The sequence below is a fragment of the Cervus elaphus genome, chromosome 2 (genome assembly GCF_910594005.1).
Source record: "Cervus elaphus chromosome 2, mCerEla1.1, whole genome shotgun sequence".
Taxonomy (NCBI): domain Eukaryota; kingdom Metazoa; phylum Chordata; class Mammalia; order Artiodactyla; family Cervidae; genus Cervus; species Cervus elaphus.
This window is the reverse complement of record NC_057816.1, coordinates 7770995-7792230: the sequence shown is the minus strand read 5'-3', so window position 1 is coordinate 7792230 and position 21236 is coordinate 7770995. Positions and strand designations below refer to the sequence as shown.

Here is a 21236-nt window from a genome sequence, read left to right as displayed (position 1 = left end):
GGGGTGGGGAGGGGCCCAATAGAGTGGCCCCTTCTTCCTTGTTCACCAGAAACAAGGTGAGAGGTGTTGGGAGGGGGCAGGTGACAGCCACTTCCCCGACCGAGTGTTTCTCTGCAAAACTCACTGTCAGGCCCCCTTCCCCCTCCAGGGTGCAGCTGGGACCCCAGGGCAGAGGTTCCAGTCACCTGAAAACCTGCTAAGGAAAGCAGGTGCGGCCCCAGAGGGCCCAGCCTTCCAGGAATGGCCTTGACTGACCCTCGTGGCCCCTGGGTCAGCTGGGCAGAGATTACTGGGAGGGGCCTGAGGCTCGGAGACGGACGGCGAGGCCTCAGGTCACAGGGTCGGGGCCTGAGCCCCCCTGGGGTCCTGCACAGTCCTACCCTTTGCTCTGGTCCAGTGCCCTCCCAGCGCCCCAGGGAGGGCTGTATTGGGCTTTTTGGGGGAGGCGCCAAGAAATGTGGTCTGGGTGAGGTAGGCTCCAAGGACCATTCCTCCTCTCCTCTCCACTCAGTGCCTGCCAGGTCACAAGTGGTGCCAGGGTGGCAGTCCCCCAGGAGAGGGGCGAGGGGCCCAGCATAGCAACAGGGCAGCGGAGGGGAGGAGCACAGAGGCGGGCAGGTGGAGGGGTTTGAGGCCGGGGCGGTGGGCTGTTCACCTGCCCGGTGGGTGGAGAGGGTGTGGCACCCTTGGTGGTGAGCTGGGCGGTGCTGGGGACAGAGCCGGGGACGGGGCGGTGCAGGTCGAGGCGGGGGCACTGCAGGGACACAGGAGGGGCTGGCAGTGGGCAGTTTATTCCACGTCATGCAGACACTGACCCACACGCTCAAGGAGCTTAAAAATACATTGAGCCACACGGTGTCCGTGCCCCCATCTCCCGCCGAGACACAGAAAGACACTTGGCTGAGTGGGTTGGGGTCCGAGAGCCTCCATTCTGGAACAAGGCAGCGGTGTGGGCCCAGGTGGTGGGGGGGCACGGTGTCCTTTCTCCCGGGAGGAAAAGTGCAGAGACGGGGCTGAGGCCCCAGGCAGGGAAGGTCCACTCTCACAGCGGTTGGCAGCGGGTAGGCCCATCAGGGTCCTTCCTGGTCCATTTCTGAAGGCCTGGCCCAACCAGCAGGGGGCTGCAGCGCTCTGGAGGTGCCCCTGGGCTGGCCGTGCGAGGTGGGGTCCCGGGGCCTGCGCTCAGTCCCGGGCCTCGTCCAGACGCCACTTTAGAGCGTGGTCCTTATGCGCGTCGGGGAGGATCTGGTTGCGCATCCCCCCCAGCAGGTTGGACGTGGCCTCGGTGGCCAGGATGAGGGGCTTCACCACGGTAGGGGGCAGCTGGCGGATCACGCCCCCCACGGCGCCGGTCAGCCCCTTCTGTTCGTGGCCCCGAGACGCCACCTCGCAGATGGTCTGAGCTGTGTCCAGGATGCCCTGTGGAGGCCGGCGGTCAGCGCGGGGGTCCGTGGTGGGGGTGTGGGTGTGGACGTGGGACGACTGGGAGCGGGGCTGGGCCTCCTTACCTCTCGAACCGTGTCGTAGGCCTTGGCCACGCCCTCCCGGAGGTCGGCGGGCTGCTGGCCCTTCCGCAGCCTCCGCACAGAGCGCTTGTCCTGCAGGGAGCGCGAGACGGGCGCCGCTGGGGACAGGATGTCATACACGGTCTCAGCTGTGGCCTGGGCACGTGGGGGACACCAGATGAGGAGACAGGGCCAGGAGGGAGCCCACTACCGCCCCCCCAACCCCTGCCTCCCCAGCAGCCACACTGTATGTGCTGCTCCTGGGGTCCTGCCAAGATCCCAAGCCCCAGGTCAGGGGGCTTTCGGGTGACCTCATGCCTCCTGAGGGGACTCCCTGAATGTCCTCTGGACCCATACCCCTCCTCCTGCCCGTCTGGGGTGCTACAGATGCAGCCTGAGTCCAGCGCCTTGTCCTCTCCACCTGCTCCTTGGGAGCTCCAGGGGCGGCCCTGACAGAGACCTGGGTTCCCCTCTCCCACCCCCACAGATCACCGAGCTGTCACCGAGGTGACTGTCTGTCTGCTGGCTCCTCTGTTCTCTCACCCCCAGCGTCATTCCCCTCACCCGACCTCCTCACCTGGCTGGGCCACACCCCAGCTCACTGCCCTGGGAGGGCCTCAGATACCCGCGTATCCCTCCAGCCTCCTCTCGAGAGATCCTGCCTGCCCCTCCCCAACTGCCCCGAGGATCTGCACGCTCCCCCTCACTTCTGAGATTGGACACAACACCCCTCTACTCCAGAACCTGGGGCACTCATCTACAGCTGCTCACAGAGTAATCCCCGGACTTCCCCTCTGGGCCTGGTGAAGCGCAACGGTCAATCTCTGGTTCATTCAAGAGAACCAGCCCCTTCCCTCCCCGTCAGGGCAGAGCCATGAACGGACGGACACCTAGCGGGCTCTAGAGCTGGGGGCCTGACGCTCCCACACGGGAGCCACGGGGGCTCCAGGCTGGTCACTTGGCCTCCTGTCTCTGTGACTGTTCCTCCTAAGATCTCACACGTCCAGACTGCCCACGCTTGGTAGAGCTATGAGGAGGGAACTGGGCACCGTGGAGCAGAGCCTCCCCGCCCTGGACGCTGGGGGTCCGCTCACCTGGATAGCTTGCACCAGCCGGTTGCTGAGTTCCAAGGCGGCCGAGGCTGTGGACGAGCCGAAGGAGGCAGCACCCCGCTGCAGCCCCCGCATGAGGCGGCCGTCCTTCCTGTACTGCTCGATGGGCAGCCACAGCAGGTCCCGGAACCCTTGGACTAGGGGGACGGGGTGGTCAGAGATGCCCGAGGCCGCCCCCACCTACCCTGCTGCGGGAACTTAACTCCCCAGAGCGGCTTCTAGGCTGCCCGAGTGTGGCAGTTTCCAGAGCCCCCAAAGCCAGATACTCACAGAGCTGAACGACTGAGTGCATGGGGCCCACGCCCCCCAGCAAGCCAGGCAGCTGGTTCTTGCGGATGTCCTGCAGCCACTCATTGAGCGCGTAACCCAGCACCTTGTCTACGCCCAGGAGCCTGGGATGGGGCGGGGAGAGGAGGGCAGGGCGAAGCAGACCCACTCACTGAGGGGTCACAGGGCCAGAGGGACCCAAGGCACCCCAACATGCCCCGCAGCTCCACCCAGCCCTGTAGGAGGGATTAACTGAGCCCATTTCACAGAGGACAAAACTGAGGTGCCAGAAGGGTGAGGTCTTGGCCAAGGCCCGAGTCAGGAACAGAGAGAGGGCCCTGTGAGAGGCCTGGAGGCTCACCCATGCCGGCAGCAGAGCCGCTTTAGCTTCAGCTCGGAGCAGTTGAGCTGGGCCAGGCCGATGAGGAGGCCTGCGAAAGTGCCCTGGGGAGGGGAGAGGAGCTGGAGTTATACACCCTGGGGCCCAGGGACTGGTCCAGCCCCCCGGAGCCTCTAGAGGCTGACAGCGGCCAGTGTTGCCTGCCCCCTGGCCTCCCAAGGCCACAGCAGGATGGGGACCTGACAGCCCACTCACCACCTGGTCCATGGTGACGTGCTTGCCATGGTAATCCAGCCAAATGGGCACCTCAGATGTGAAGCGGAACTCCCTGGAGGGGGAGTAGGGAGAGGGTCCTGAGGTCACTGGCCTGGCCCCCTGCGGCCTGGCCCGGGGTCCCCGGCCCAACACCCTACCTGAAGTAGATGGGCTGCTGCTCAGCAGAGGGGGCGCCGTGCCTACCGCCTACGGCTTCCTGGGAGCTGGTGGTCTCCACACTCTTGGGCTGCCCTTCCTGGGGGCCGCTGGGTGGGACCGGGGTCTCAGGGCGAGCTGGAGGGGAGATGGTGGGGACAGACCAGGGGTGGGCCCAGGCATGGTGGTGAGGCGGGAGGCCCGGACCCTCCCCTTGCCGGCCCAGTTGCTCACCTTCGGCGGAGGTCTCTACTGAGACCATGGGGTTGATGCTGGCTGCCAGGGTGGTGAAGAAGTCCCTGAGGAAGAGCAGGGCGTCCTGCGGGGAGCAAGGGGATCAGATTCAGAGGCCGGGGGGCGGGGGCGGGGGGCGGGGCAGCGGGCTCGGCTCAGGCTCCGACCCCACGTGGCCTGCTCACCTGGTCCACATTGAGCCGCAGGGGCAGCAGCGAGACGCGGAGGCAGCACTCGGGACCCCCCAGGTTGGTCACGGGGGCCACGTGCAGCGCTTTGACCTTGAGCTGAAGGCAGGAGGTGAGCTCTGGGCCCCGCTGGGCCTCAGGCCCCCACCCCCCCAGTGCTCACCCAGCTGGTCCTGCAGAGGCCGCTCCCTCAGTGAAGCCCGCCTGTGAGCCCCCCACCGTCCTGGACTCACAATTCTGTGTGTGTGTGTGTGTGTGTGTGCCTGCAGGCTCGTGTGTGGACGTGTGTGGCCCCGGGCAGAGCCCGTACCATGTTGGAGTGGGTGCGCCGCGGCATGCGCTCGCTCGTGTGGAGGTACAGGAACTTGTTGATCTGGGAGGAGGCCAGCCGGTCGCGGACCTCCAGCTCCTGCACGATGAACACCTGGCGGGACAGCAGCTGCTCCTCCAGCTCCCGGCCGGGGGCGACTGGGCCTGGCTCCGCCGGGTACACCTCGTGTTGGAAGCTCACCTGTGGGGCGCACAGCGGCCTGAGCGGGCAGCTCCCTGCACTCTCAGCCCTCCCCCGGCCCCCCCAGTCTCAGCCCCGCCGGCACGGCACGCTCCGCACAGCCTCTGGTGAACCCGCAGGGCCCGTTCTCACAGCCCTCCCATCCCCCAAGGGGCACCTGCGCCCCCGTCACTCTTGAGGGTGCGGTCCTCCCCCGGCATCTCTCCATCACCAGGGCTGTCAGTCCTGCCTCCTCTACACAACCGTCCAGTCCCCCCGCACGTCTGTCACCTCCGCAGCCGCCCCTGGCCTCAGGGCTGCCGCTCCCCCTCCCCTGAACACCCCCTGCTCATCCCCTCCAGCCCCTTCTCTGTCCACCTTTGTAAAGTGTTCGCCCGCCCACCCCACGCCTGCAGACTCCTCCCCATGGCCTGGAAAGGCTGCGCTCTCCCTCCAAGCCCGCCCTTGGCCCTTGCCCTTGATGTGCGGCACCCTGGCCTCTCTGCCCTTGACAGGTCAAAGCCTCCCTCAGCCGCAGGCCCTTGCCCCGGCCTTCTCTCCCCATTGCTCCGCGCTGTCACCAGCCCCCTGGCCTGTCTGGAGTCCGAGGCACCCTCGCCACCCCTCTGAAGCACTTCCCCCGGAGTTCTCTCAGCACCTGCGCCCTTGTGAGCTCGGGGAGTGGGTCTGTGCGGGCTCGCTCTCATTAGGCGGCCCTTGACCCGCACCATTTCTCAGGCCAGCCTGGCCCGCTCTCTCCCTCAAGGACACTCAGTCCAGCAGCCCATCCTGTGGTTCTTTCCGCCGTCCCTCTGGTAAAACCCAGAACCGCCCGTGGTCCTCAGGGCCTATGGAGCCTGCCCAGGGTCGGATCTCTGGCCTCATCTCCTACTGCTCTCCTCCCTTCTCAGCGGCAGTCTCGCTGGCCTCGTTGCTGGTCCCAGAACATGCAAGGGATGCTCCTGGTTTATAGCCCTCATGCCGTGCCCTGTGCCTGAAAACCTCCTCTGGGCTCCTTTCCTCACACCTTTGTGCAAAACGGCACATTTCCACGAGGACTTTCCAGCCCTTCCCCGTGCTCCCTGAGCCCTCTTGCTGCTCACATTCCCCAAGCACTCATCACATTTGAGTATATGTATATATAGTCTTTGGAGGGGGGCATGGCAACCCACTCCAGTATTGTCGCCTGGAGAATCCAATGGACAGAGGAGCCTGTCCATAGAGTTGGACACAACTGAAGTGACTGAGCACACACATTGGTCCTATCAGGCTCCCTGTACTGTGACTCAAGGGACAGGAAGGCAGGTTTCTGTCTGCTTTGCCCATCGCTGTATCCAGCACTTAGAATAGCACATCAGCTAACCAAGTGCATGACTTGCGGGTTCCACGGAGTGAAGCGCTAGCTGGGCAGCGGGCAGGGGAGGGCCTGTTCTGGTCCCCCACCCCTGCCTCCTCTGCCTGAGCCCCCTGCTCACCTTGCTAAGCTGGATCTCCATAAGGATGTGGTGCTGCCTCCCACTGCCCCCTTGCGCACGCCAGGAGTTCTGGGGCCGGTTGGGGCCGGAGCTGCGAGAAGGGGAACTCCGGGGGCCTGAGAGGCCGACCCTTGCCCTGGGCAGAGGAACAGGGGACGAGTTGACTCAGGGGGAATCTCCTTCCCACATTCCCTCTGGTTAGAGTTGGGGCCAGAGACCCTCCCCCGGGGAGGTAGGCGGGGCATGGGGAAGAGGAAGCCTGAAGGTCAGAAGATGAGGCTCAGGTTCAAGGTCACCAGCTGCCAAAGGTCAGCTGGCCCGGGCCCCATCTCCTGGGGGCCCTGCTGCCACCCGCACCTGCTCCTTCTCACCTGTGGCCGGGGTGGGGGCCAAAGTCTCGGCCGCCATAGAGGTGCCAGACGAGGGAGACCTCACGCAGCACCACTCGACTGCTGGGCACGGGGAAGTGGGCAGGTGCCCGCAGCAGGTCCGTGCTGCCCAGCGGCTGCGCGAAGTGCCCATCCCGCACTACGATGGGGCCTGGGTGCAGCTGCGTCACCACGGGCTCGCCGTCGGCGGGCTGCAGGGGGGACGCCACGTGAGCACAGCCGCTCCTCTCCCCCGTCCTCACAACCCTCTCCCCTCTCCCATTTCACAAAAGGGGAGTCTCATGGGCCGTGACCTGGAGGGGCCTGAGTGCCCCGCGCTCCTGCCTCCCTGAACCAAGGTCTCGCTTGTGTGTGACAGTGAGCTCGGACGTTCCCACTGGCACTGGGCGGCCGGGAGGCCAGCGCCCTCACAGCGAATGGGTCCCCTCCCCCTCCTGCTGTCTGCCCTGCTCCTCTCCCTCTGACCCTCAAAGTCCCCACCCCTCTGCCCCGGACACCATGCCTTGTCACTTCCTCTGGACCTTCGTCAACTTCTTCCAAGCCCACAGTGAGGGCTGTCTCCCCAGGGAGCCCCAACCCTCATCCCCTCAGACGGTGACCACCTCCTGCCTCTTTCACAGTGGGAGCTCTAGGAGGGCCCCTAACTGAGCACCCTCTTCCTGGCCCTGCCCAGCCTGCCCACCACACACCAGGATGCCCAGGCCAGGAGCGTCCAAGATGCAGAACTCATCGCTGTCCAGAGTGTCTCCATCCCCCTCCTCTTCCTTTTCAGCTTCTTTGGCCCCGGAGCGGGACCCCAAGCTGCCAGTGGGAGCCCCAGCAGCAGGTGAGGGGGGGTGGGCCCCACTCCGTTCTCCGGGGAACAGGTAGACGGACACTGGAGAGGCCTGGAAGAAGGGGCCGCCTGTGGGGGAGGGAGGGGCCGGCTGAAGGGGCTGCCTGGTGTGAGTACTGACTGCGTCTGCGGACCCCGCCGCACCCCGACCCCACCTGAGGCCTGCGCCAGCTCCCGCAGGCTGCGCTCTGTGTCCAAGAGGGCGTCCGTCAGGTCCCGCTGGTTGATGAGGGCCGTCTCCACCGGCGGGCACGAGGGCAGGGAGGCGGGGCTCTCTGAGAGCTGGGCCGGGCAGGGGGTACTGGTGAGCTCGAGTTAGGAGCGGGGGCGGGGCCCAGGACGTCCCCATCACCAGGGCCCTGGTGGGGGCCCCGGCAGGGGCGGGGCCTGGGCGGGGCTCCGGGAGCCGGAGGGGCGGGGCCTCACCTGCACCTTCTGGCCTGCGATCTCCGTGGGGCTGGGCGGCCGGGGTGGGGGGTGCAGGTCCCCTGAGCGCGTCAGGTACTGCAGCAGGTTGACCAGCAGGGCACAGGAGTCGGCACAGCTGTGCACGTGCATCGCGTTGTTGGAGCAGCGCAGCTCGAACAGCGGCTGGCTCTGCGGGGCGGGGCGGGGGTCAGCCTGCGGCGGCCAGTCAACAACCGGCTGAGAGCATGGGCGCACTCAGCCAGAGGGGAAAAGCGGCTTCGCCCAGGGCTGTCCGGGGAGGCACGGGGGCTCTTCTGTGCCTCCAGGCCCCCGAGTCCCGCACCTCAGCCCGGTGAGCAGGGGCCTGTGATGGGGGTTTAGCTGCTCAGTCGTGTCTGACTCTTGGCAATCCCATGGACTGTAGACCACCAGGCTCCTCTGTCCAAGGGGCTTTCCAGGCAAGAATACTGGAGTGGGTTGCCATTTCCTTCTCCAGGGGATCTTCCCCACTCAGGGATTGAACTTGGGTCTCCTGCATTGCAGGAGGATTTTTTTACCAACTGAGCCACCAGGCCTAGTATCTGTCTGTTACAAACAGGGAAATCAGGGGCCCCCAAGGGCTGTCTCCTCAGGTCCTGCTCTTCCTGGGCTACAACTGCCCTGTGCTGGTGGGGTTCCTACAGAGGGATGTCTATCTAGGGCTCCCAGGAGGGCCAATAACCACAGGGGAGGGCTGCCAGCGACTGTGACCTGAGCCCAGGCCCCGGGGCAGAAACGAAAGAGACAGCAGGTGGGGAAAAGTGATGCCCGGAGGGCTCCCTCGCCCAGATACCTGCTCTGGCTCTGGGGACCCTGGTGGACCCCAGGTGCCAGTCACACTCACCAGCTTGTCCTCAGTGTTCCCCTTCCAGGTTTTGATCACAAGCTCCAGGAGGTCAACGTCCAAGACGCAGACATAATCTGAGGCAGAAGGCAGAAGAGGGCCCTGTTGCCTCCTCCTACCCAGCCCCGGCCCTAGTGGGAGAGTCTGGGGTTTGAGTGGGTGCCGCCCTGGTGTGCGTGCGCGTGTCTGTGGGCCCTGAGAACCTGGCCGGCAGCTGGGGGAGGACGTCTGGCCACTCTGGGGGTGGCCGGGGCCACAGTCCCTCAGAGGGGAGGGAGCCCAGTCTAGGCCCTGCCCACCTCGCCGCAGATCCAGGGTCTCCATCTCACACTTGTCGGACAGGTACAAGGCGGAGTCGTCGAGGATGAACCTGGCGGGGAACAGGGCTGAGAAGGGCCGGGAGCCGCTGCAGGGCCGCAGCTCCTAGGAAGGTGGGGCTCGTAGAGACAGGTAGAGGGGGCCCTGACAGGGCATCCCAAGCTGACAAGAAACTAGTGCTGGCCCTTCTCTGGCCTTGGCGTTCTTGTCTGTACCATGGGGAGACCACAGGCCCAGCCAGCAGGCACTCGGGGACACTGGGCAGCATTTCTCTTTCTGAACATCTATCCAGCTGTCTACCTCACCCGGAACTCACAGCAGCCCTGGGAGGGAAATGTCCTGCGTTCCCCCCACTGCTTTTAAATATGTAAGAATATAGCTAATCTCAGATTCTGAGAAGAGAACCTTGGCCCTTCCTATCTGTGGGTTCTGCTTCTGAGGATTCAACCAACTGCAGATCAAAAATACTTTTAAAAAAATCCATTCTTGGTCAGGGAACCAAAACAAACAAAAATCCAGAAAGTTCCAAAAAGCAAAACTTGAATTTGTTGCATGCTAGCAGTTACTTATGTAGCATTTACACTGTGTTGGGCGTTAAAAGTAATCTAGAGATGACTTAAAGAATATGGGAGGATGTGCATGGGATACATGCAAATGTTGCCCCCTTTTATATAAGTGACTTCAGCGCCCCTGAATTTTGGTGTCACGAGAGGTCCTGAAAGCAAGCCCCTGTGGATACTGAGGGATAGCTATCCATCTCCTTCCAGTCTTTTCCATGAAGACACGGAGACATATATAAACACACCCCCAAAAATCTTTAAAAAAGTATGTATATATGGCTTTATATCTTATTTTTTTCAGTAAATATTATATGATGGCATTTTTCAATGTTACTTTTAAATTTGACTTTAATGGTTGGGTAGGCCATGTTTGGGTCAGGAAGAGCCACTGGAGGTGGCCATGGCAACCCACTCCAGTGCTCTTGCCTGGAGAATCCCGTGGACACAGAGGAGCTGGACAGGCTACAGTCCATGGGGTCGCAGAGTCGCACATGAATGAAGTGACTGAGCACAAGGCCATGTTTACTGACTAAGGTCGTAATTTCAGGTCATTTAAATTGTTTACAAGTTTTGACTATTTTAAATTATACTATGGAGGCTTTATATTTCACCCTTCTTATCCTTTTGTCCTGAGGACGACCTCCAGAAGTGAGATTATCAGGCAAGAGCTCAAATGCTCTGCCTCAGAGGTTTGACTGCCTCTAGGTAGGTGAAACCTACTAGACTTCCTCAGAGAGGGATCACTCAGATGCACAGAAAGGCGCAGACTGGCCTGAGGACACACAGCAGGTATGTGGGACCCTGGGGAAGGGGTAGCTACAGCTGACTTGGGGTGGGATGGATGGGGGGCTTGGGTAGGAGGAGTTGCATACCTGAGCAGGAAGGTAGAGGTGTCCATGACGATGTTGCTGGAGAGGGTGAAGGTCTCAGCAGTGACAAGGACACGTACGGGGAGGTAGAGGGGCCTGGGAGGGAAGGGGTCACGTTTGGGCTGGGGCAGGTCCTTGCTCATGAGAGCCTGGCCCCAGCCCCAGGCCCCCAGGCCCCTGAGCCTGGGTACCTGTAGTCCATGGCACAGGAGAACAGGTGGACGTGCAGGATGGTGATGACCGTTGGAGGCAGGTAGCCCAGCACTGGGTCATCCAGGACATCTAAGAACTCCAATAGCTTTGGGGGCCAGAGGAGAGGTACATGAGGGTGAGGGAGCTTCTTCCTTCCCCAACCCCCGACCCCAGCCCAGTCCCCTACTTGCTGCCCACCAGCTGTCCACCACACCCTGGCCCAGGGGCTCCACCCACAAGTCAGCTCCAGTCCAAGGTCAGCTCTGGCCCAGCCCCTGCCCCTCACACCTGCCTCATCCAGGCCTGGAGACCTGCCCGCTACCCCGCCTTGGCTCACCTGGGAGTGCCAGCTCTGCTCCGGCAGGGCCATGCGGTGGCGCAGGGTGGCCCCGTGCAGCCGCAGGGTCACCAGGAACTCCTGGGGGGCAAGGCAGAGTCAGCACGGGAGCCCCAGGGACCCGGGAGGCACAGCCCTGACCAGACAGGTGGGCCGGAAGCAGGTGGGCCTGTACCTTGACGTTCCTGTGAGGGTCCAGCTGGATGCGCACCGCTGTGGACAGCATGTGGGGGCCCCGGCCCTGGCCTCTGTGGCCCGAGGCTCCTTGTTCAGTCACCCCGCCCTCCGACGGGTAGATGGTCTGGGCCAGCTGGGCCGGGGGAGCAAAGGTGGGCAGCTCCAGGCGACCGGGCAGTGGGTAGTCATCCATGGCCGCTGGGGAGGTATCTGGTGAGCTCCCCTGCCCAGCTGGTGGACGACCCACTCTACCGAGGGCACACATCCCTCCTGAGAGACCACCCCTGACCATGGACCCCTGGGACCCATGGCAACTGGCCCCCAGCCCTCACACCTCGGTGGTAGAGTGCTGCCTTCTCAGCTTCCAGGCAGAAGTAGCCAAGCCCCGGCTGGCCTCGGTACTGAGAGACACTGAAGATAGTGCCTTGTTCCACGTCCAGTACCAGCTCCCCGTGGGCGCCCTCCAGCCGCTTCCCACACTCGTCCTGCAGACAGAGCGCGCAGCCTGGCCTCAGAGGCTTTACTCGGCAGCCCCCACTCCCTCGGGGTCAGGGGGCCTCCGAGCCTCGATCTGAATGGGATTGGCTCTGGCCACTCTCCAGACTGCTGGAGGTCCGGGGCAGCACCCAGAGGAGAAGGGTCACCCTCCCTGTCTACCTCCAAGCATTGGATGGTGCCTGCTTGGACTCTGAGCCTTACCTAACCCTAACCCTGAGTGCCTTACACAAGGCAGGTGCTAGTAAGCGGCTGATGGGGTGTGATGGAATGGGTGGGGTGGCATGGGTGGGTCTGGGGGGCAGGTGGGTGCTAATGGCTGGGCAGGCCACACTTGGACCTCAGTGGGGCTTCTGTTTCCCACATTCCTAACTCGGAGCAGCTCGCACAGGCCTGGTTTTCCTGCCAGTGGCTCTGGAGTCGGGGGTCCCTGCCCCTGGGCGGTCCTCACCTTGGTCTCACAGTGGGCGGTGATCCGGCCCTTCAGCACCGTCACCAGTGCAGAGAAGGTACTCTGGGAGCGAGGGTTCCGGGACTCACGGGCAAGGGGCTGGGGGGCACCTGACGCCCCCGCTGAGAAGTGGGTGTCCTCGTCGTCTGAGTCCGAGTCTAGGGCGAGATCAAGGAGCCGAGTGGCAAGAAGACCTGGAGGTGGGGGAGGGTCTGCCCCGGCCCCCGGGACCCACCGGAGCATGCCTCCTACCCAGCTTGAAGGCAGACTTGCACATCTTGAAGCTGTCGTGCCAGAAGCCCGAGGCATCTGGGCAGCTGGCCGGGGGTGCAGCGGGGGCAGGGGCGGGAAGCAGGTCTGCGGGCTCCCACATGAGCAGGTCGTTGTTGATCCTGGAGGACGGTTGGACCACGGCAGTGAGGGGGGCCCGGCCCAGGCCCTGGCCGCCCCCGCCCCGCCCACACCATCACCTGTTGTAGAGGCTCTCGTAGACCTCCTTGCTGGGCAGGAAGACGTGGGCGGCGGGCAGGATCACTTCCAGGCTACAGCGGGACAGCGCCAGGGCCCGGTTCTGAAAGGCCCTCATCTCCTCAGGGTCTCCAGGGATCACCATCTTGAGGGGGGGGCGGGTGGGGAGAGCAGGGAAGGGGATGTGAGAGAGGTCAGGGCCTGCTGCCAGACTTAGAATCTGCTTCCTGAACTCCAGCCGTCATTCACACGCGCCTTCTCTGCTGGGATGTGTGGCAGCCATCTTGTCTGGCCTGAAGGACTGACTGCATGAGAACCCAGCTCCAAGGGCCTCATTTATGTTACCTCCTCTGTCCTCACAGCAGGCCCGTGAGACGGGTCACTACACCCACTCTCCAGACGCAGAAGCTCATCTGGAGCTCACTTTCCAGGAGGTTGGACAGTCCCCTGAGATGACACAGCCACTGAGTGGCAGAGCCTGGACGCGAACCGAGGCCGCTTGGACCAGAGGCCAGGCCCTTAACTGCCTCTCACTCGACCCTCAGCACCTTCAGAAGAGGATCCCGCGGCCCAAATGTCCACTGCTGAGAAATGGCTGATGGGCTGGGGTCATATCTTTCCCACCCAGGCCCAAGGCCCAGGGCGCTGCCCTCGCCACGGCCCTCACTCTCAGGCCCCACAAGCTGTGGTGTTTCTGACTCTTCACTGACCAGAGACAGTGGAAGACATGAAATTCTCACTGGTGCTGAGTCACATGTTATCTGGCCCTGCAGGTGGTCCTGTCCCCCTGACCCACAGCCACCAAGTGGCTCCTGAGAGACTCAGAAGGCCTGGACCTCACCTCTTCCGTCTCGTACATGGTCCTTTTGGAGGAGAAGGGCGAGGGCTCGGGCTCCCGAAGGTCGCACAGGTTCTCAGCCGACAGCTCCAGATCCTCTCCCTTCTCCGGGGCCACTTCCCACTGTGCGTTGAGCTGGGGGTTCAGGGTCACCACTACCCTGCCAGGGCACAGGCCTGTCACTGGCCTGCGGGGCCTCCCTCTGCCCTCGGTAGCAAAGCCCTCCTCTCCTGCCTGCTCCTTCCAGAGCCCCGACTTACTGGGGCAGGAAGTACTTGTGCCCAGGGCTCTTGGGATCCAGAGCTTTGGAGACCCGCAGGCAGGGGACCGGCGGCTTCTCTCCATCTTCATAGGTGACTGGAGGGGATGGGGAGGAGTGGGGGTCGTCACTGCCACCTCTCCCCATCTCTTCCTCAATGCCGATGGGTCAGTGGGGGCCTGGAGCCTTGCCCACGAGAGCTGTGTTTTATTGTTTACGGACCTGTGCCCTCCCTTGCACCCACAGTCTGCAACGGCCCTGAGATAAACAGTCCACTCTGCCCACTGCAAAGAGGAGCCCAGGGAACGGGCAGTGAGGGCGCCACACAAAGCAGATGAGGCCTGGACCCCACTCATGACCCAGCCCCTTCTGGTGCCCCGAGCCCACCTCTCCCAGAGGCCTCAGCTCCCTGCCCAAGGGGTTGTCTCCTGGGGCAGTCTTACCATGCAGGTCAGAGCAGGTAAGTTCCAGGCGGGTGGGGGCTGGGGGACCAGGCCCACTGCTCAACTCTGACCGGAACTGGGGCTCAGTCAGCTCCAGGCTCAGCTGCTCGGCCCGCACGGCCCGGCCTGCCCAGGGGTCCCGCTCAGGCCGCAGGTCAGCGATAGGGAAACGCAGCTGCAGTGTGGCCCGGGGTGCTGAGAGCCGCACCAGCGTGTGCTGCTCGGCTGCCGCCGGGGGCTCTGTCTGCGAGGGAGAATCAGAGCTGCAGCCACCCCTCCGCCCCCGTGGTCAGGAGCCAGAGGATGCGTGCCCCACTCTCCACCCTGGCTGGGCCTCTCACCAGCAGGCCCGCAGGCAGCTCAGGAGGGGGTGTGGTGGCCAGGTGCAGCAGGGCAGTGAGCCGGTCCAGGGCCCCCAGCTCCACATCTGCCTGGAAGTCGGCCAGGTCCAGGGCCAGTTCTGAGTGACAACGGCAGGCAGGTGGGCGCCGGGGCCGGCTCTGAGGGGGAGGGTGCTCATGTCAGCGAGGGCTGTGTGGCGGGGGAGGTGAGGGCAGGTGGGCAGGAGTCTCCGTGAGCGAAAACAGGAAGAACACAAAGCCCTTCCAAGAGGAGACGAGCTCGGGGAAGGGACCCGGGAGGGGAGTGGGGTGTCACAGACTGCTCGAGTCAGACAACCACGCTGCCCAGAACCTACCACCCCCAGTCCTATGGGCTGGCAGGGCTTTGTCATGAGCCAGGAGAGGGGCCGAGAGGATGGCATGCACGTGGCCCAGAGGTATTTCAGGGCTCCGGGGTGGGGGGTGTGCTCTGGATGGAGCACAGGGAATGGGGTAAAGGGTGGGAGCAGGGAGGCACCAGGGGTGGCTGGTGGGGGGCAACACCCACAGCAAACAGCCAAGGGCCCCCAGGCCTGGGGTCGGGTGGGTTACCTTGGGCACCCGGCGCAGGGTCTGTGTGTGGCGCAGGTGAGCACAGGGCTGAGCTGAGGCCTGGGATCGCAGGCTGTTGGGGAAGCTCAGGATCTGGGTGGGGACGGGGAAGATGGCGGGTGAGCCCCCGCGCCCAGCCTCACCTCCAGGCCCAGCCGACCACGCGCACAGGCTGTCAGCCCTCACCTCTGCGTACTCAGGCTCCGAGGCGCCCCTGGGCCACAGGCACTCCAGCACCTCCAGCTGCCCGAAGTGCACTTCCGTGCTGGAGACCCGCCGGCCCCGGCTTGTCTGCAGCTCCCAGGACAGCTGCACGGCGGCACCCGTTAGCCTACGGGGAAGAAGCTGGGCGTCAGAAGCGGGGACTGCAGGGGCTCGGGGAGTCCCCTTGTGCTCAGGCCCGCCTTGGGCTTGTACCGGACATGGCTGCAAGGACAGGCCCTCTGGAAGCGCGGTCGGAGACGGTACAAGTCATGGGAGCCGAAGGACCCATCCACGGTGGCATCAAACTCAGCAAAAAAGTGGGTGGTGAGGTCAGGTGGTCCAGAAGATGGGGCAGATGTCTGAAGCAAGGTCAGGGTCACACCCCCCAAGGTCATCTTCAGCAGCGAGTCAGGGCGCAGGGAGTTCGAGGGGGGCACCGGGGCTGTCCTGCCTGAGAGGACAAAGGCTTCACCAGAGGCTCCCCAGAGCTCGTGGGGACCCCAGGTCAAGCGACAGTCAGACACTTGGGCTCGGGGCTGGGAGAAGCCTTGGCTGAAGTGAACCCTGACTCCGGCCGGGAGCTTGGCCAGGCAGGGGTGACACGAAGCCTTGTTTATGTCAGACACTGAGTCCAGGCTCGATTCAACCCCTTCAAGGAAACTGGACAAACTGGAAATGATAAAGCGCTTACCCAGTAGCTGACACATATAAGCTCCCAAACATACAGCTTGGTGGGGTCAGATCTCATCCCTCATGAAAGGAGAAACTGAGTCTCCAAGAGTTTAAGTGCTTGGGCCAATGTCACTGACTCTACTGCCTGAGCCCTGCGGGAAATCCCCAGGGTCACTGACTCTGAAATCCAAGCTCTGTCCATCACATTGCCACCTCCCCTGAGTGTTCCCCCAGAACCAAGTCCCCAACGGTGGACCCCCAGGCCTTCTGCACGCACATAAGCAACATGACCTGACACCGCGCCTTCCTCCAGCTCTCCCTGACCTGGGAGGACTCACCGGTTGGGGGGGCCTGGGCAGAGAGCCGGCGGGAGGCTGTGGTACTGTGCACAGAGGAGCCCAGGTCTACGTCGGAGAGCGAGAGCTCGGACACGGCTGAGGCCACACTGCTTGTGAGGCCCGCCATGGAGAAGAAGAGGTCTGTGGGCCAGAGGAAGGCGTCTCAGAGACGGCCGGGCTCGGCCCCCCAACCCCTGCACCCATACCAGACTCCCCCGTCAATTGCCAGGTCTAGCTCCACACCCACCGGTGCTCTCCAGGTTGACAAGGGGGTTTGAAAGGGGGTCTGGGCTGAGGGGCTCAGTCCCAGTCCCCGCCTGCAGCTGCTGGTTCAGATCTTGTTCAATCAGCCACAGGTCTTCAGCACCAAGTGGGCGACTCTTGTTCAGCTTGTCCACCAGGCTCTCGGGGTCTGCAGGGGAGGACATGCCCTTGAGTCAGTCCTGTCTGCCTGCCCCTTCCCAGGCATTCTCCCCTTGCCCCCGGGACTACCCAGATGTCTCACCTGCAAGGCTCACGGCGCTAAGCAGTTCCTGAAGCTGCTGGAGCTGCCGTGGGGTCAGGAGCAGATGTAGGGAGCCCAGCTGTCCACACACCTCCAGCTAGAGGAGGAGGGAGCAACCATGGAGCCCATGCCAGCCACTGCGGCCACCCACCTGCCCTCACCCTTAGGAGGCAGCCTGACAGCCGCCACGCTGAGCTCAGCCACCAACTAGCTGTGCGACCCTGGCCCCAACTGGACCACTCTGAGCCTGTTTCCCTGTTTCTCCAGTTGCCTAGAAGGCAGTGAGCTCCCCCCGCCCCCGCCCCAATGACCTCGCTCTGTCCCAGGGAAGACCAGCTCTGCTGAGAAGGACGCTGAAATGGGGTATAATTCTCATCCCCAGGGGCCTGGGGACCCACCTTGGGGCCTGGGAAGGCCTCATTCTGCTTCAGTTTCACTGTCAGCTCCAGGCACCCTGAGCAGCTGCCGATCTGCAAGGGCGGCTCTGGGGGTCCTTCCTGGGAGACGAGATATAGGAGAGGAGGGGTTGAAAAGATGCAGTCAAAATGGCACTAGTGGTAAAGAATTCGCCTGCCGATGCAGGAGACGCAAGAAATGTAGGTTCAATCCCTGGGTTGGGAAGATCCCCTGGAGGAGGAAATGGCAACCTACTCCAGTATTCTTGCCTGGAAAATTCCATGGACAGAGGAGCCCGGCGGGCTGCAGTCTAAGGGACCGCAAAGAGTCAGACATGACTGAGCACGCACATGGTCAGAAGGGGTGGAGAGGGACAGGTGGGTCGAGGACAGGGATTTGATGGAGAAAGAGACTGTGAGGACCAGAGTCGGCCCACCTGTTGGGGCAGCTCCTCGAAGTGCAGGCGGACCCCCGCCAGCTGCAGCAGCTTGTGGAGGAAGGCAGGAGGCTGGTGCACATCCACCGGGGGCGCCTGGCTGGGGTCTCGCACCGCCTCATCGCAGTACTCCAGTCTGGGGAGTGGAGGGTCAGACAGTGCCCGGACCACTGCGAGCTGGGGCCCCCCGCAATGCACCGTATTCTAGAAGTCTGGGGTCAGTGACGTCTGGCCTGCAGAGCTACTGCATCGTAGCCAGGCCATCCTAGAACTCCACGGCCAGCTCTTACTCCTCAGACCCTCAGCGTGTGACCTGGTCCTGGGGGCCCAGCCACCCTGGCCCTGCACTACCAGGCCCTTGGACACCACTCCAGGCTCCCAGCACAGTCCACCTCCCTCTGCCACGGCCACAGCCCAGGCCCACTCAGACTTGCCCTGACACCTCCTAGGAGCCTGGGATGGGGATGCGGGCAGGGCCAGGGCCCTTCAGCAGCCCCTCGCTCCCCTCCCCATTCACACAGCCCACCTGTTCGGCCTGCCCCTACCTCTGCACGTGGGCCTCCACTGCGACGCCACGCTCCCCAGTGCCCGGCGAGTGCTCCACCCTCACGACAGTATCCAAGAAGGTCACCTTGATCCTTCGCAGTACTGAGGGGTGGGGGTGGGGGGGGAGTCTCAGGTCAGGCAGAGCAGTGAGGGCCAGACAGTTTCCCCATCAGGCAGCAGGGTGCTGCCTGAGGTCCTTGCGCTAAGGGCCGTGGAAGGGTCTGCTCACCAGTCTCGATGGTCTGAGCGAACATCTCCAGTCCTTCCAGGGGCTGCGGTGGCTCAGAGGGCTCAGGCAGCCCGTCCCGCAGGCACTCCTGAGCCAGCTGCATGCTCGTGGTCATGCACGAGGCCCAGCTCTGTGAGTCAGCGGTCCCCGGCCCTGCAGGTAGGAAGAGGGTCTCAGGGCAGGTGGACCTAGTCAGAACCTGGGTGCCCAGGCCCACTCCCACTGTCTGCTCCCCTCCCCCACCCCCCCCACCTGAGCTTCACCCTGCTCTTACCTGGGCCCTGGCGGGGTTGTAAGGTGAGCTGGAGGCCCGACACATGCACAGTGCAGTGGTCGGTGAGCAGGGCAGCCCAGGGCACGGCCACTTCAATGGAGCCCACAAAGCCTTCCACCAGCTCCAGTGGCGACTCCATAGACTCCAGTACCTCATTCACAGACTGGGAGCAAACAGGAGACAAAGCCAGCTCAGGGAACTCCCAAACCTGGCTGTCTCCCTGGCTACTGCACTCCTCACCAGGCTGTTCCACCTTGGAGAGCACCCTTGCTCTCCCATCCCTCTGCGTGCTACTTACAAAATCCTACCTTTGCTCAACTGATAACTACTCTTGGCTGCCCTATTACTGTACAGTCCAACACGCCCAGTCTTTCAAACCTGAGGAAGAGGGAGCTGAAGGAGGAAGAGGAGGGAGCCAGGCAGAGGGGATGGAAGGGAAGCTTCCAGGCATGGGAACAGCATGCGCAAAGGCCCAGCCGAGAGTACGGCAGCCCATGTTCACCTGGGCAAGCATGGGGTTTAAGGGGAGTGTCCGGGAGAGGCAGGCAGGGGCTGACCTGAGCTGGAGGGGGACGCCCAACTCCACCTGGTGTAGCTGCACCTCTCTCTGAGGCACAAGGCTAGAGCCTCCCATTACAAATATAGGGGCAGCCCCCTGCACCAGTCTGGGAGCTCCCCGGCGGCAGGAGCCCACCTGCTTCCTCGGTGTGATTCTAGGCACTGTGTGGTGCCACCCGGAGAGGGCCTCAGTAAACCTTTGTTGGATCCATGAATAAAATACATGGCAGAACCAGAAGGTACACAGAGATCAAGTCCAAATTCCTTAGCCAGAGATCCACAGGTGGGGAAACTTGAGGCCTAAACAGAAGGGACTTGTCTAGTCAACCAGTGTACTCTGGGAACTGAGGCCCAGGCTTCTCTCTTCCTCCTATTGCAGGGTCCCCAGGGACCAGGCCTCTCTGGGGATCCACAAGGTAGGGGCTGCAGGTCTAGCAGCTTGGAGAAGGGTGGGCATATGGGGAAAGAACTGGCATTCCACCAGGGGTCAACTTCTCCCTGGAAGCCAGGAAGGAAAGTAGCCTAGCTAGGAGTCAATGCACTCCCCAACCAGAGGGTAGGGCAGGTGAAGTGTAGAAAGACGCAGCCTACAGGTTTGGGTCAGCCTAAGAGGCTGAGGTTAGAGGTCAGAAAAGGTCTTCTGCACTGGGATTCACAGGTAAGAAGTGTCACCAACTCTAGGCCTGGGGATCTCCTCTGCTCCACATTTGCTCAGGAAGGCCTGGTCTACCGTAAAGCCCAACTCTTCCTGCCCAGACTATATTGAGGTGAGGCACACTGTCTGCTCCCCTAGAAAACTGAGAAGTCCCTGTCCTCATGGGGGCTTCCCTGGTGGCTCATTTGGCAAAGAATCCACCTGTAATTCGGGAGACCCAGGTTCGATGGCACCCACTCCAGTATTCTTGCCTGGGAAATCCCATGGACAGAGCAGCCTGGCAGGCTACAATCCATGGGGGCAAAGAGTATAAGTATACAACTTAGCGACTAAACCACCAACCACCACCTGTCCCCTTGCCCACCCCTGTTGCTCTGGACTTGTCTTTCGCCTCTACGTGGAGGCTCCTTTGCAACTTCCCAGGTCAGCTGTACATGAGTCACAGCTCTTCACCGCCCCCAGCCTCAGGCCTCTGACCCAGACCTTATTCCTCTCTGCTTGCCCAGAATCTCTCTCCTCTCTGCCTCAGGCCAGACCTCTCCACCTTTCCTCCAGGGCTTTCCTCTAGGTGATGCTAGATGCTGATGCCCAAGCCCCTCCCCAAACACCCATTTGGTCCATCCCACTCTCCCCAAAGCAGGAAGTAGGCAGCAGTGGCAGTCACACAAAGTGTTGATCAACAAGGGTGCTGACGCGGTTGTTGACATCCATATCCGGAGATGAACACCACCCACTGAGCCTGGGACGTGGGGTCAGGAGGTCAGGGCACCTTTCCCACAGGTGCCCACAGCAGGGTCCTGGACCCCTTCCAGACTTCCCCAACCAGCTGTATGTCCCAACTCTGCCACATCCCTGGCCTGGTCCCACCAGGGCCCCCAAGTTCCTGCAATCCCTCCTCACCTTCTCCTTAGCCCCTTGACACCACCCTCAACTCTGGCCCCCAGTTTGATAGCTTATCCTAGCATTCTCCAGAGAAGTGATATCCGGCTCCCCAGCCTCAGTTTCTCTTCCTGCGAAGAAGAGGCAGGGACCCCTTCCCGTCTAGCTTCTGGCTCTGGACGCGACTGGCTGGGGTCCCTCTGACCCCTGGAAAGGGCCGGAAGCCCAAGGCCTCGCCACTCTGGTGCCTGGTCCCTTAGGTGGACCCTTTCGCAGGCAGCCTCAGGCCGCTGAGCCCCCCCGAGTCTGACCCTTCCCGGGTTCGGATCCTCACCCAAATCTCCAGATGTATATCGCGCAGGGCAACGCTGCCCTTGTACAGATCCAGGCTGAGCTGGTCCAGGCTGAGGTGCTCCTGGAAGAAGTGACCCAAGTAGTGGTGCAGCAAGTAGCGGCAAACCCGCTCTTTCACACAGTTCGACCACGGCCACAGCCATCGTGACATCTCGGGGACCGCCGGGCCCGGGCCGCTTCCACTCGCCGCCTGCCAGCGTTCCCCGTCCGGTTGCGCTGTTCACTAGAGCCCCCGGCTCACCCCGCCGCTTCTCTTAGCGCCAGGCCGCACCCCCGGACGCGCGACCACGCCCCCCACGCTCACTGCCATTGGT

General features: G+C 62.9%; 1 protein-coding gene across 1 annotated transcript; it reads right to left on the bottom strand.

Moving 5' to 3' along the window:
- Positions 1-772: 772 nt before the first annotated feature.
- ATG2A (autophagy related 2A) lies at positions 773-21197 on the bottom strand. The gene is made up of 41 exons (XM_043927407.1): positions 20903-21197; positions 18477-18639; positions 18203-18355; positions 17973-18075; positions 17428-17563; positions 16994-17092; positions 16596-16692; positions 16338-16502; positions 16091-16231; positions 15294-15531; positions 15063-15207; positions 14877-14969; positions 14286-14444; positions 13945-14188; positions 13503-13599; positions 13246-13402; positions 12407-12549; positions 12189-12328; positions 11937-12094; positions 11325-11475; positions 10989-11188; positions 10814-10894; positions 10476-10582; positions 10288-10380; positions 8837-8907; positions 8538-8614; positions 7673-7843; positions 7402-7528; positions 7101-7315; positions 6394-6602; positions 6023-6158; positions 4368-4568; positions 4055-4156; positions 3870-3954; positions 3638-3773; positions 3480-3552; positions 3246-3328; positions 2888-3009; positions 2600-2754; positions 1509-1661; positions 773-1419 (listed from the first exon to the last, which is right to left on the bottom strand). Exons 1-41 carry the CDS (start codon positions 21071-21073, stop codon positions 1183-1185), a joined length of 5787 nt encoding a protein of 1928 aa, XP_043783342.1. The 5' UTR covers positions 21074-21197; the 3' UTR covers positions 773-1182.
- Between the last annotated feature and the right edge of the window lie 39 nt (positions 21198-21236).